The following is a 15,233-nucleotide window of genomic DNA, read 5'->3' on the forward strand; positions in this document are numbered from 1 at the left end:
TATGTATTTATACTGTATATTCATTTACCTTAGCCTTCGCTTTCAGACATGATTCTATATATACTTGTACTCTCTGAGTGCAGTCAGCTCACTTGCTCTTCACTTGCTGTGATCAGCACCCTCCACAGTTCTGATGAGTTTGTCAAGGCGTCACCATGAAGCGAACAGAGTCATTGTTTTCATGCCACAGCGCATCCACAGATGGATTATCTGTTCCAATCCAGCAGGGCATGCCCCGTCTCTTCACACCCACACCTGACGGTTTCCCTTGACAGGATGCCTCTATGAGAGTCTCTCACTGATGAGGCGTTTGGCGGTAAAATCCTGGACTCGCACAGATGTTTTTGAAGCATCTATGAGTGGTTGGCATGTGGTGGATGGCTCGTTGGCTGATTCTGGGAATTGAGGGAGGGACATGGGCACGGACATGGGCGCTTTTGGCTCAGTAGGGTTGTGTGGTCAAATCCCCCACTGCATCACTGTGGGAGGACATGTGGAGCAGGCATTTCTCTCATTATTAACAGTCATAGGCGGATGGCTTTGGCCTCTGTGCTCAGGTAGCGGAGACCCTACCACCACGCCACCCATCACAGCCGAAGCAGCATAGGCATTTGCTTTTTGTGGCACGTTGATAATAATAATAGTAATAATAATAATAATCATAATAATTTCATTAGAATCATGACAGAATGTTGTGTGATTGCTCATGAAATGAGGTTTCCCAGTGGTTTGTTTGTGGCTTTCCAGACCTTTGCTAGACATTTGAAGGCTTCATGTAGCTAGAAATGCAAGTACTTTTAATCTGTAATGGTTTTAAATATTTTCTTTGTAGAGATGTGTTACTGTGTCCAAGAAGAGTGTAAGAAACTGAAGGCCACACACTCAGGCTCCTCCCACCCACAGCCTGAATTTCTCTTCTCCTCCTTATCAGTCACTCCCCACGTTCCCATGGCGACATCCCAGAATGCCAAAGAGGGTCACCATTAAAACTCACCGGATCCAGCCAATCTGGGCAACGCAAGGCCATCTCCATAGCAACATGTCCGGACCCGAGTGTTACGATTCCCTTTGACATTAAGGGAAAGGCCATTCCAGCATAAAAATAAAACAAATTGTACACTGACAAAGTCGCTGTTTCATTTTCTGGATTCTCTCTTTTTTTTTTCCCTTGCACACTTCCCACTTTCTCTTTCTTCCCTGCCAGTGGAGCGGTTTTGTTCCGAGCCTATGCGCAGTGCTGGAGGCCCATCAGACCTCAGTCTGCAGGTCCATAATCTCCTGACCCACCAGAGGGATGGTGGCACTGGCCTTCTCCCACTCCACTGCCTGCAGCTCCAGAGGAGACGCCTGCAGGGGCTCAAGCTCCTTCCGAACCCACGACGGTGGAGAGTGTGTCTTCCTGATTCCTTCCCACGCCCGCTTACTGGGAGTCTGCTGCTTGTCCTGTTACAGGAACAAGGAAAGAGGAAACATAGTAAAGAAACATACTGACAATTATGTGAGAAAGAAGAATAGAGAGAGAGCCTAAAAAAAGGCAGGAAAGTAGGATTGTAATGGTCAAAAATTTGGACTGACACAATGCAGTGGTGTCTCAATTCAATTCATTAATGAATGGCTGAAAATGTGCCTTATGCAATGTGTCATTTCCATTTTCAGTTTATTGGAGAATTCAACATTATAAAAGTACAACATTTTACAGTAATGTGTAAGACGCAGGCTAATAAATGTGATCCACAAGTTAATATGTGCTTACAAGGAATGTGATTTTTCCATCCGGCTCTCAATTTAGAGGTAAAAAGGAAGCAATACTTTTGGAGGAGGGCACTTTGTGGGCCTGCCTGTTGCTTATTTTAGCAGTTTAATTAGTTTTCCTCTGCTAATCATGTGATTTCTCAGCGCTGTTGCTGCATTTATTTGACATTACAGAATTTGGAATTTTCTATTCAGCTCATGGTACAAACAATGTTTCTGAAATAGAAACGAAAAAAGGAATATGTGGTGGTGTTATCAGGTCATTGCTAGGGTATCTCAGGTGTTGCTAGGATGTTGCTAGGGTATCTCAGGTAGGTGCTAAGGTGTTGTAAGGCTATTGCTATGGTATCTCAGGTGGTCGCTGAGGTATTGCTAGGCTGGGGCTATGGAATCCAAGGCGATTGCTATTTGATAGTATTCTGATGACATCACAATCATGCTGCCAACATTGTTGTAGGCAACATCATTTCATTTTATTGAGTTCATTCAGCAGTGCTGTGACAGTTCATTAGTATTCATTAGTATAGTATGTATAGGACACAAGTGTGTGGTTTGGGGCGTGACAGTGAGCTGTGTTCAACAGCTCCTCTGCTGTTCTGCTTGTTAGCTGCTCATTAAACATTTCCAACAAAAAGTTTACGGTACTTTTTGATGCATTTCTTGGGGTAAATTAATGTATTTATTAAGGGAAGCTCTTAGTTGCTTTGTATTCGTCAACTTTCATAATTTGTCCTTTGTTTAAGGCACCTCACTGTAACTGCGGCACCATTTGAGGTGGAACAGAAAATTGAAATGAGAAGCTGACGAATAAAAAGCTAGCTGCAGCTTTATATACGTGTATGAGTTTACGATTAAAAAGCTTTGGCAGCTTACGTAGCTATTTGTATTTGTTTTTGTAAAATACGATGAGCTGGAATTTGCTGAACTCTGGAGATATGCAGGCTTTATGGATTCAGCCCACCAATCTAGCTTATCTACCCCTCCTAGTGTTTTCTGGAGACATCTATAGTGTCTCCATATCTTTTCATGTTTTTCGTGATCATTCTGATCTATTTTGCTTTCAGCCTTCAGTGACCTGCAGGACTGTAACTGCAGTAATGCTGATGAAACGAGCTCTATCAAAGCACAGTCAGAGTTACAGCTTGCCTACGAACATGGCAATATGATCTTAATGATGCAATTGAATACTATGAGTATGTGTAAATGTATGTGTATGTATGTACGTACGTAACGTCTATGATGGGTAGTGTGAGATTTGAATTTTCTCAACATATTTCCTATGGGGAAAAAACTGAACAAATGCTGTACGAAAAACGTCGAGTCTACCTAAACTTGCAGTATAAGAAGGTAAGAAATGAGGGGAGGGAAGATTAAAAAATGAGAATATGATAATGGAGAGATATAAATTGAAGCTTACACTAAGGTTGGTTTTATCACTGCCTCCAGACGACACGCTCCACCTCTTCCCAGGCTTGCCGTCCACCGGAGGAGAGTCTCTGTCCTTCTCTGCATGCTGCAGTTTCCTGTTCAGGTCCTGGAACATGTCCTGGTGGCGCTTCCGTGTGTGCATGATCTTCTGCAAGAGTGAATAAGAGAAAGCGAATATTTTAAAGTAATTGATCACATGGTTAGTGATCATTCTGAAAGAAAAATGGAATGGAGGGGGTGAATGTAGGTACCTCAAAGTCCAACTCTGCGTAGCGCGATTTTCGTCTCTACACAGAGAAATGTAAAAAAAGATGGAGTTACTATGTTTGATCAGTGAGAATAAAACTGTGACAGAAAATAAAGTCTGGATTAGAGAGAAAAGGCTAACACTTCACTTACATAACAATGACATCATTGCATCATGGCGGATGTCATATTGCTGTCATCAGTGTCATAACAGGTTTTGTTCAATAATACAATGGTTGTCATGTTATTGTTCATTTTCATTACATATAAGTATGTCATAATGTCTGCGGTCATGACAGACACCTAAATGGCATGTGACATAAGCTGTCATGACATCAAATATTATGCCATCTATTATGACAACTACATATAATGGCAACATGACACTTAAATTACTAAGCAAAATCTGTTATGACTCACGAAAAGTGTATGACATCTGCTATGACATGTTTATGGCTTTGTTATGTCACTGTTATGTAGCAGGGTTCCAGTAAAGTGTTATTAAAAAAAGATACAAACAGGACAAACAATGGAATAAAGGAAGAGGAAGAAAGTAATACGTCAGGGCTTTGTGTGTATAGTAGCTTTTCGTGAGACCTTGGCATGAGCGTGCAGTAAACAGCTTGTGACCGCGTGGCCTTTTGTTAGCCTGTCAGAAAGCGTCTGAGGAGAGCCTGACCTTCTGCCTGCTCCGCCACCACCGCAGCTGCTGCCCTGCATTGCATTCTGGGAGCATGTTTGGCCTGAGGTCAGAAGATGCGGTCTGGAGTGTGTGCTCTGTGGTCACTGTGCTGTCCACGCTAGTCGCTGGCTAACATTCAAAACGTGAGCAAGAACTGACCTTTGGAGAGAACTTGTCCACACATCCCACCCATGCTTCCCTCCAGTACTACAAAAGCTAATTTCTGATGCCTTTCTCCTTTTTATTTGTGAGCACTACTTACAGAATAAGAGACTTTAGGCAACACTTTACTGAAAGGCAGTCTTCATAAGGCTATATGGCCCGTATTTCATGACAGATGAACACTGGTATTGGTACATCACCTCCGTCAAAATCATATAATTAACCATCATTTTAAGTATTTTTGTTATTGCAGTTTAAAACCCTCACGACCCAGAAGGATAAGCGTTTTGTAATTTGTGTGTGCAGTTCAAAATATATTCAGTAGACAGCAATTATGTATTAAAGGGGAATTTCACAGATTTTTCCAGAATTCAGTGGTTAAAATGTAAACAGAGTAATTCAGAATATCTAAAACTGTAATGGTTCATTGTAGAGAAACTACTGATTACTTTACAGTGGTGTTGATAAGAAGCAGAGATTGTACTACAAATATTACACTTTTATTTATCATCTTAAATTATAATTGAACTGCATGTATCCTTTGAGTTTTAATATATAAGGTAAATTAGCAGTAAATCCAATAAATACGCGTTCTTTGGGTATTGTTTTGCTTCACAACATCCTGCAAGTAGCTCTCTGCCATAAATGTGTTTAAAAAGAAAAAAAGATGTAGGCTAAATTCTTTTCAATGTCTTGAGCATCAGGCTGCATGTAATAACTAATGGAGCTTTAAAAAAATCTGACTTGTCAGTTTCTCTACATCAGAGCATTCCAGATCAGTGAATGGCTATGTTTATATTTTAATGATTTTACTATGCAGAAATTTATAAAAAATAGGTGGAATTCCCCTGTAATAGTCATCTGAAGCACAACCGCTGGCATTTACAGCTTTTATGAGCCAAGTTAGAACTGCTGCTTTATTCATTTCCAGAGGTTTCAGTTGTTTCTTGTTTTACTTAGTTGCTTTTATTTATTTTGTCAAGTTATTTTATTTGGCTAGTTTGACGTTTTTTTTTTTCATGGACAGCAGCAGTGAGGGTTGAGCTGCAGAGTGGAAGACTGGAGGAGCTTTTGGAGCTACAGGACGGTGTTCCCTGCCTCATTCACTGACAGAACATCGCCGTCAGCCTCCCCAGAGACTAGCGGTGCTTAGATAAGTCACTATACTCATCACTAACTTGTGCCTTCATACCAACCTCTCACCGTAAATTCTGCAATGAGCATTTGTCTTATTGTCTAGTATTTTAAAGTGATTCCAAATGTGATTTTACATTACACTTATCCATCTACCCTTTATTATTTCTTATTTTTTACATTTTCCATACAGTAACAAACATGTAATCCTTTTTAAATACCATTTCCAATGAAATCTGATGTATTTTAGGCTAAATTATTTTCCAAATGGCTTCCAAATACTAAATACTGAATTGAATATAACAAACTATTACTTCAGTATTTAAACTGTTTGGGTCAGTCCTATTTTACAGATTTATTAAGGCTTATTTCTACAAATGTCAGTTGTCATAACACAGTCATAATGCTGCATTTAAATTACATAAAAAAGGGACAAAAGCAGCTTTTATGTCAACTGATACTTGTTGGTATATTTTATAGCTTACGTCAGTTTTCATGAAGGGCTTATGTAGGTGAAACGCTGCTCTTCAGTAAAATGCTAGCAGATTTTCAGTTTTATTCCTTTTTTTCTCTCACTGCTATTCACTTCCTACAAAAAGAGCTTTTGATGCCAGAAAAAGTGCAATTCTGTAAAGCCATATCCTTCCTCCTTCACATGCTTTCTCCTTCTGATTTATACATAATAAACACACACACGAAATTCCAGCTCAAACTGCACTACATCTGCATGAGCAACTGAGTAAGAAGTCCATTAGTGAGCTGTAGCAACCATAATGCACTGGATAAAGAGGAAAGGAATGAAAGACAAAGAAACCAAAATGTGGATGAGGTGAACTGAGGATAGGGAGTAATGAAAAAGAAGGAAAAATAATTTTCATCACAATGACATGAACGTCACCCCTTCTCTGAACATACTGAACCGTTTAGCCCTGATGATAGTGCCTTTAGTGTGTAGAGTTAATGCACAGCCATTTAGAAAACAACTCTGTCACTAGCGGCATGAATAATTCAGGCAGAGCATCCTCTCTTAATTAAGCTACACGCAAACAGTGTCGCAGTAGTTTCATCCCCATACAGCCCCCAGGTAAGCTCACAATGATACACAGGCTTTGATTAACACTCATTCAAGGTTGCGCCTGGTTACGCTAAAGGCTAACATGACCTTTTAGGAACTGATGAAATTTTACAGGTTCGCCAGTATTTATAGGTGCTCCATGCAGCAGATGCAATCACAGCAAAGTTCAATCAGAGCAAGATGTCTTTTCAAATCAGCAAATTCCAAGAACCTTTCTGGCTTACTTTAAAGACTGAGGATTATCTTCTTTGAACCTGTTAATGTAATAATTATGTACAAAATGAAATGGAATAGAACACTAATATGGAATTGTGGTGTTGATAAAAGTAACTGATCATTTTTCATACTTTAAGACTAGTTTGCGCGTTAATCCATGCGCCAAAGCATAAAGCAGGTTTAACAGAGGTTAAAAATACTGACAACTGATTCATTTTACACAGACATAATTTTGTATGGCTATATTACATAAAAGAAGTACTGTAAACGTTTGCATTATAGCCACTCATTCCGAACAGATTCGGAATTGATTCAGTAAGTATCATATTTGGATTAAATCAAATCACGTTAATTGTCACATCACATTTATACAGGTGGAAAGTGAGTGAAAATCTTAGGTGCGTAGCCCCCTTACAGAATTTAAATAGAAAAAATGTATAAATATCTAAGAAGAAAAAAATGTGTGTGTATATATATATATATATATACACGACTCTGAATACACACATATACACAATATACACTAGAACTGCACTATTTCAACGTACAGTTGTACAGTAAAAAGTTCTGAAATAAAACTATGAAATGTGCTTCGGTTCTCTTTCCGTGTGTGCAGTTAGTCTGAGGGAGATAATAAATGAGATGCAGGTACACAGGGGATAGACTACTCATATAGAAACTTCCAGATTGTACAAGATATCTATATAAGATGTCCATGATGTCAATCTATATGTGCAAGTACAGATTTGCTAGATTGAAGGTGCAGAGGATCAGAGTGAGTCTGATGAGATGTGAATAAGGTGGTGATTGTCCTTGGAGATGATGACTCAGAGGTGCAGTGACAGGCCTATAGACTGATACACCAGGACTACTGGCTGCTCAGCAATCTGATGGCCCGGAGGGAAGAAACTGTCTCAGAATGGGCTGGTTCTGGACTTTATGCTTCTGTATCTCCTCCCGCTCGGCAGCTGTGAGAACAGACAGTGGCTTGGATGGGTGGAGTCCTTTAGAATCCTCCTGGTCTTCCTCAGGCAGCGGCTGGTGAGGTTTGGGAGGTTTGGGAGCTGGACCCCGGTGATGTGCTGGGCTGTCTGCACCACCCTCCACAGAGCTTTCCACTCAATGGCAGTGCAGTTTCCATACCAGGTGGTGATGGAGCCTGTTAGAACGCTCTCCACTGTACATGTGCAGAATGTTCTGAGCATGCGGGGGTTCATGCCCACCTGAGGTAGAAGAGGCGCTGTTGTGCCTTTTTTACCACCTGTGTGATGTGTTAGCTCCATGTCAGATCCTCTGAGATGTGAACACTGAGGAACTTGAAGCTGCTGACCCTCTCTACCATGGCTCCGATGATGCTGATGGGGGTGTGCGCTCTTTATTGCTTCCTGAAGTCCACTATGAGCTCCTTGGTCTTGTTGACATTGAGAGAGAGGTTGTTCTGCTGGCACCAGAGTGTCAGAAAGCTGAACTCTTCTCTGTAGGCCTCCTCGTTGTCATTGGAGATCAGGCCAATAACTGTGGTGTCATCTGCAAATTTGATTATTACATTGGAGCTGTGTCTGGCTGAGCAGTCGTGGGTGTACAGGGAGTACAAGAGAGGGCTGAGCACACAGCCCTGAGGAGCTCCGGTGTTAAGGGTCAGTGAGGAGGAGGTGATGTTGCCCATTTTTACCACCTGGCGCTGGCCCGTCAGGAAGTTCAGGGTGCTGCACATGGGAACTGTTCAAACTCAGCTTAATGTCGAGCCTTGAGGGCACAATGGTGTTGAATGCTGAGCTGTAGTCCACAAACAGCATTCTCACATAGAATAGCTCTTTTTGTCCAGATGGGAGAGGGCAGTGTGTAGAGTCAGGGCTATTCCGTCATCAGTGGATGTATTCTGTTTGTAAGCAAACTGCAGTGGGTCCAGAGTGGCACGTAGTGAGGAGCAGAAAAAGCACATCTCAAAGCACTTGTTTATCATGGAGGTCAGAGCAACTGGGTGCCAGTCATTTAGTATTAACCCTACCTGACTTTGGAACTGACACAATGGTGGCCAGTTTGAAGCACGTGGGAACAAACTGAGTGAGAGAGAGAGGTTAAAAATGTCTCCTACCAGCTAATGTGCACAGGCTTTGAGAGCGGATGCAGGGATCTCACTCTGCACACGTCAGCCACGGAGACGGAGGGGAGTGTTGACTCGGTGGTAGTAGGGACTCTTTCCGGCGTGATTTGCCTTGAAACGGGCGTCGAAAGCATTCAACTCGCCTGAAAGCGCAGTGCTGATGTTATTCACAGAACGAGTTTCCCTCTTAAAGTCTGTTACCGTATTTAGCCCCTCCCACAGGCTTCTCATGTTGGTGGCGTTGAGCTGTGACTCCACTTTAGCCGTACAATCGTGTTTGGCTGCTTTGACGATCTTACAGAGAGCATAGCTGGCTTTTTAATACTCATGTCTGTTTCCTGATTTAAAATCAGCGGTACATGCAATCAGAGCAGCAAGGATATCACAGTTGAGTCATGGCTTCTGATTGGGGTTAACACAAACTGTTTTTGTGGGCACAACATCCTCTATACACTTTTTGATGAACCCGGTAACTGAGTCTGCATATTCGTCAGTGTTATTGTTTGATGCATTATGGAACATCTCCCAGTCTGCGCCATCAAAACACTCCTGCAGTGGAATTTTCTGATAGTGGGTGGTGTGCTTTTCAGCTTCTGCCTATAGGTGGGCAGGAGCAGAAGGGAGAGATGATCCAATTTGCCAAACGGAGGTTGGGGAAGGGCTTTGTACGCATCATGGAAGGGGGAGTAGCAGTGGTCCAGCGTGCGTCATCTTTGTGTGCTGCATGAGATGTGTTGGAGTGACTTCCCTAAAGTTTGCTTTGTTGAAGTCCCCAACAAAAATGGAGACAGCCTCCGGATATGCAGTCTCCTGCCTGTTAACAGCCTTGTATATTTTCCCGAGCGCCAGGTCTGTATCAGCCTGTGGTGGGATGTAAATGGCGGTGACAGTGAGTCCTGAAATCTCTCTAGGCAGCCGCAGTGGTCTGTACGAGATGATTAGACATTCCATGTCTGAGGAGCAGAAAGACTCGAAGTATACATTCCTCTCAACACACCAAGCATTGTTGATCATAAAATATACTCCTGCACCTTTGTTCTTCCCGGAGAGGTCCTTTGTTCTGTCCGTGCAGTGCACAGAGAAGCCCACAGGCTCAATGGCCTTGTTGGGAATCCCCCTTGATAGCCAGGTCTCTGTGAGGCAAATTATACAACAGTTCCATGTTTCTTGCTGGAAAGAGATTTGTGCCCTGAGTTCGCTGATTTTGTTTTCCAGGGACTGCATGTTTGCCAGTAGTATGCTGGGGAGTGGGGGGCGATTAGCACACTGTCTCAGCTTGACCAGAAAGCTGGCTCTCCTGCCTCTTTTCCGGCATCTGCTGGGTGTCCTCGGCCGGTCAGCCCAGATGAATGGGGCCTCTCTGAGGTTCCCAAACAATGGATTTGCGTACAGGAACTCGAAGTCGGTTGTTACAAATAAAAACAAAATGAACAAAAAACGAACGGAAGTTAAGGGAGCTCGCAACACGGCAGCCAGACTCTGCGCCGTCCAAGATCAGACCAGAATCTGTCCAAGATCCAACACAGGCTCCTCAACTGTGAAGATGCAGGGTACAAAGTAAAAATATGCTGTCTCAGCATTTTCTGTACAAGAAATGTCCCGATGGGTCAGATGAGTGGCACTTTGTGGTTTACTACAGGTAATAGCTGAATTTCATAACAACTGTGCTGTAATGATGGGAAACACCTTGTGGTTTATGTAAAGCACATGGACATGGCTTTGGAATTCATTCAGGTGACACTTTGAGTGGTTCTTTTAGACAAAACAAAAACGCAACAGACTCTCAGTAACATGTCAAAAACATATGAGGGTTAGGATTAGGTTTTGGGTTGGGGTTAAGGTTAGGATTAGGGCCAGGTTTAGGCTTTAGGTAAGGTTTGTTTTTTTTTTTTTAAATGGAAGAAACATTAACAATACTAAATCTAAGTAATGTATCAACAGAACATCTACAAATATTTACTTGAGTGTATTCAGATTCTTCACTACTGCTACTTCACTGATATGTGTTGATGTGACCAATAATCTGTTTAGAGTTTATCAACTATATTCAAAGGTCATTTAAAGAAGGAGAAAAAGGTTTTAAAAACAGTTAATTTTACAGTATTTAGTATGTAATTTTCAAAGGTTTTAACAAAATCAATTAATGTTAATAAAGAATCCATCCATCCATCATCTTCCGCTTCTCCGGGGTTCGGGTCGCGGGGGCAGCATCCTGAGCAATGAAGCCCAGACCTCCCTTTCACCAGCCACTTCCACTAGCTCCCTGGGAGGGATTCCGAGGCGCTCCCAGGCCAGCTGGGCGATATAGTCATGCCAGCGTGTCCTGGGTCTTCCCCGGGGTCTCCAAGGGAGGCGTCCAGGAGGCATCCTAACAAGATGCCCGAACCACCTCAACTGGCTCCTCTCGACGTGAAGAAGCAGCGGCTCTACTCCGAGTCCCTCCCGGATGACCGAACTTCTCACCCTATCTCTAAGGGAGAGTCCAGCCACCCTGCGGAGGAAACTCATTTCAGCCGCTTGTATTCGCGATCTCGTTCTTTCGGTCATTACCCAAAGCTCATGACCATAGGTGAGGGTGGGAACATAGATCGACCAGTAAATCGAGAGCCTTGCCTTATGGCTCAGCTCTTTCTTTACCACAACAGACCGGTAAAGAGCCCGTATCACTGCTGACCCAGCACCAATCCGCCTGTCAATCTCCCGCTCCCTTGTACCATCACTCGTGAACAAGACCCCGAGATACTTAAACTCCTCCACTTGAGGCAAGAGCTCATCCCCGACCCAGAGAGGGCTCTCCACCCTTTCCCGCCTGAGAACCATGGCCTCGGATTTGGAGGTACTGATCCTCATCCCGGCCGCTTCACACTCGGCTGCAAACCGATCCAGTGAAAGCTGAAGTTCACGGCCTGATGTCCCCAATAGGACCACATCATCTGCAAACAGCAGCGATGTGACCCTGAGGTCACCAAACTGGACACCCTCCATCCCCTGACTGCGCCTAGAAATCCTATCCATAAAAATTATGAATAGAATCGGTGACAAAGGGCAGCCCTGACGGAGTCCAACTCTCACTGGGAAAAAGTCTGACTTACTGCCGGCCATGCGAACCAAGCTCCTGCTTTGTTTGTACAGGGCCTGAATGGCTCGTAGCAAAGAGCCATGTACCCCGTACTCCCGAAGCATCTCCCACAGAATACCCCGGGGAACACAGTCGAATGCCTTCTCCAAATCCACAAAGCACATGTGGACTGGTTGGGCAAACTCCCATGAACCCTCGAGAATCCTGGAGAAGGTAAAGAATTGGTCCAGTGTTCCACGACCAGGGCGGAACCCGCACTGCTCCTCCTGAATCCGAGGTTCGACTATAAGCCGGACTCTCTTCTCCAATACCCTTGCATAGACCTTACCAGGGAGGCTGAGGAGTGTGATTCCCCTGTAGTTGGAACACACCCTCCGGTCCCCCTTTTTAAAAAGAGGCACCACCACCCCAGTCTGCCAATCAAGTGGCACCACCCCTGATGTCCACGCAATGTTGAAAAGGCGTGTCAGCCAAGACAGCCCCACAACATCCAGAGCCTTGAGGAACTCGGGACGGATCTCATCCACCCCTGCAGCCCTGCCGCCAAGGAGCTTTTTAACTACCTTAGCGACTTCGGCCTCAGTAATGGACAAGCCTATTCCCGTGTCCCCAGACTCTGCCTCCTCACTGGAGAACGTGTTGGTGGGATTGAGAAGGTCCTCAAAGTATTCCTTCCACCGCCCAATGACGTCTTCAGTCGAAGTCAGCAGCACACCATCTCCACTATATACAGTGCTAGTGGCACACTGCTTTCCCCTTCTGAGTCGCCTGACGGTTTGCCAGAATCTTTTCGGAGCCGACTTAAAGTCACTTTCCAAGGCCTCACCGAACTCTTCCCACACCCGGGTTTTTGCCTTGGCAACGACTGAAGCCGCAGATCGCTTGGCCTGTCGATACCTGCCAGCTGCCTCTGGTGTCCTACAGGCCAACCATGTCCGGTAGGACTCCTTCTTCAGCTTGACGGCATCTCTCACCTGGGGTGTCCACCACCGGGTTCGAGGATTACCGCCCCGACAGGCACCAACTACCTTGCGACCACAGCTACAGTCAGCCGCTTCAACAATGGAGGAGCAGAACATGGCCCATTCTGAGTCAATGTCCCCCACCTCCCCCGATATCTGGTCAAAGTTCTGACGGAGGTGTGAGTTGAAGATCAATCTGACAGGTTCTTCTGCCAGACGTTCCCAGCAAACCCTCACTATACGTTTGGGTTTGCCTGGTCTGACTGGCATCTTCCCCCACCACCTGATCCAACTCACCACCAGGTGGTGATCAGTTGACAGCTCAGCTCCTCTCTTTACCCGAGTGTCCAGTACACATGGCCGCAAGTCCGCTGACACGACTACAAAGTCAATCATTGAACTGCGGCCTAGGGTGTCCTGGTGCCATGTGCACTTATGGACATCCTTGTGTTCAAACATGGTGTTCGTTATGGACAAACTGTGGTTTGCACAGAAGTCCAAAAACTGAACACCACTCGGGTTCAGATCAGAGAGGCCATTCCTCCCAATCACACCCCTCCAGGTCGTTGCCCACGTGAGCGTTGAAGTCCCCCAGTAGGACAATCGAGTCTCCAGGAGGAGCACTTTCAAGCACCCCTTCCAAGGACTCTATGAAGGCTGGGTATTCTGAACTGCTGTTCGGTGCATAAGCACAGACAACAGTCAGGACCCGTTCTCCAACCCGAAGGCATAGGGAAGCTACCCTCTCGTCCACCGGGGAAAACCCCAACATACAGGCGCCGAGTCGAGGGGCTATGAGAAAGCCCACACCTGCCCGCCGCCTCTCACCATGGGCAACTCCAGAAAAGAAAAAAGTCCAGCCCCTCTCAAGGAGATTGGACCCAGAGCCCAAGCTGTGTGTTGAGGTGAGCCCGACTATATCTAGCCGGTATCTCTCGACCTCGCGCACCAACTCAGGCTCCTTCCCCGCCAGTGAGGTAACGTTCCAAGTTCCAAAAGCCAGTTTCAGCAACCGAGGATCAGAACGCCAAGGCCCACGCCTTCGGACACTGCCCGATCCACAATGCACCGCACCTCTACTACTGCCCCTCCCATCGGTGGTCGGTCGATGGGAGGGGTTAATAAAGAATATTATTCAAAAATATAAAAGAAAGTAGATCAAAGCTGCAGTGAGCTTTGCTAATAACAAAAGCAAGGAAAAATAATTTTAGCAACATATCCTACCTAACAATGAAGTAGCAGTGTATTTATACTACATTCCTTGGCAAGTCAATGAACATCATAATGGGTTCAACTGATGGCACAACAAAATCAGAGACCTGAGGTTAAAAAGGGGGTAAAAATGTAAACAAGAGGAGCTGCAGAGGAACATTCCTCTGAAGATCTCAGAAATGGTCATTTTCACTTATGTCTAATGTGACTTACCTCCAGGGAGCTCATGGACAGTGTGGAGACAGTCTCGCTCTTTGACATCATGCCTGAATTCCCAGAGTCCCCTGGCTCACATGCACTGCTGCTCATCTGGGCCTCGCTGGAAATGTTCTGGATGGTCTGCACGGGGGAATCCCTTTCTGAGCATGACACGCTGACCCGCTCGGCAGGGAGGGTCTTCAGCCCAAAGCCCGGCACAGGATCCGTGCCCGTGGGGTTGGTCAGATGGATGAGCCTGGTCTGGGGCAGCTGCTCGATGCTGATATTGTACTTGGAGGCCTGGTCCTCCTTGTTGGCCTTGGCCGGCCTGAGGGTGGTGGTGTTGTTGTTGTTGGGCAGGATCACATAACCCTGGCCCACTCCCCCTCCTCCCTCGGGGCCCGTGCTGCTGTCCCCTGGGGCTCGGCTCAGGTCTCCATCGAGCTGTTTGAACAGCTCTCCGTCGCAGATGTAGATGGACTTGGCTCCGGGCAGCTCTGTGCTGATCCCCGCGATGGCACCCTTCTCACGGCGCAGAGTCAGCGTGTGGCTGGCGTAGTCGGCCACGTTCTGCAGGTGAACTTTAGCCATACTGGCCGGCATGGTGTTGAAATTGGAGCCCTTCTGAAGAGTGAGCTGCTGAGATGCCAACTTCTCTTCTCCTTGGAGAGAGGAGCGCTTCAGAGTGCCTGGAAGGGGAGGGAAAAAAGTCACATCACCACATTCTGATGACACTTCAGTCAGGGAGAATAGCGTAATATGTCAATAACATATCACTTAAGTTCTTTCTGCATTACAGTAGAGAAAGATATAACTCTAATAGCCCCACTGTGGCTGATTATACAGACTTCAAGTAAAACATGGACATTTGAAGTAATATGCCAACTCGTCAATGACTACTCCTAATCAAATTTGTGAATTTATTTTTTCCTTTTCGTCATGTACCTGGAGTTTAAGTGAACTGAACCATTAACCATGTTCAC

At 45.0% G+C, this 15,233-nt stretch overlaps 1 protein-coding gene across 8 annotated transcripts in view; it reads right to left on the reverse strand.

Annotated features, from left to right (window-relative positions):
• Nucleotides 1–1,139: 1,139 nt before the first annotated feature.
• adgrb1a (adhesion G protein-coupled receptor B1a) overlaps nucleotides 1,140–15,233 on the reverse strand; it is a 173,864-nt gene continuing 159,770 nt past the window's right edge. For 7 of the 8 annotated variants that reach the window (XM_037536953.1, XM_037536948.1, XM_037536955.1 and 4 more), the window contains 4 exons: nucleotides 14,266–14,939; nucleotides 3,432–3,467; nucleotides 3,170–3,328; nucleotides 1,140–1,443 (listed from right to left, as the gene is read on the reverse strand). In XM_037536953.1, coding sequence (XP_037392850.1) covers nucleotides 1,249–1,443; nucleotides 3,170–3,328; nucleotides 3,432–3,467; nucleotides 14,266–14,939 — 1,064 coding nt within the window. In that variant the 3' untranslated portion in view covers nucleotides 1,140–1,248. The remainder of the gene's footprint in view (nucleotides 1,444–3,169; nucleotides 3,329–3,431; nucleotides 3,468–14,265; nucleotides 14,940–15,233) is intronic. The other variant, XM_037536952.1, reaches the window with a different exon arrangement.

The sequence above is a fragment of the Pygocentrus nattereri genome, chromosome 3 (genome assembly GCF_015220715.1).
Source record: "Pygocentrus nattereri isolate fPygNat1 chromosome 3, fPygNat1.pri, whole genome shotgun sequence".
Classification (NCBI taxonomy): domain Eukaryota; kingdom Metazoa; phylum Chordata; class Actinopteri; order Characiformes; family Serrasalmidae; genus Pygocentrus; species Pygocentrus nattereri.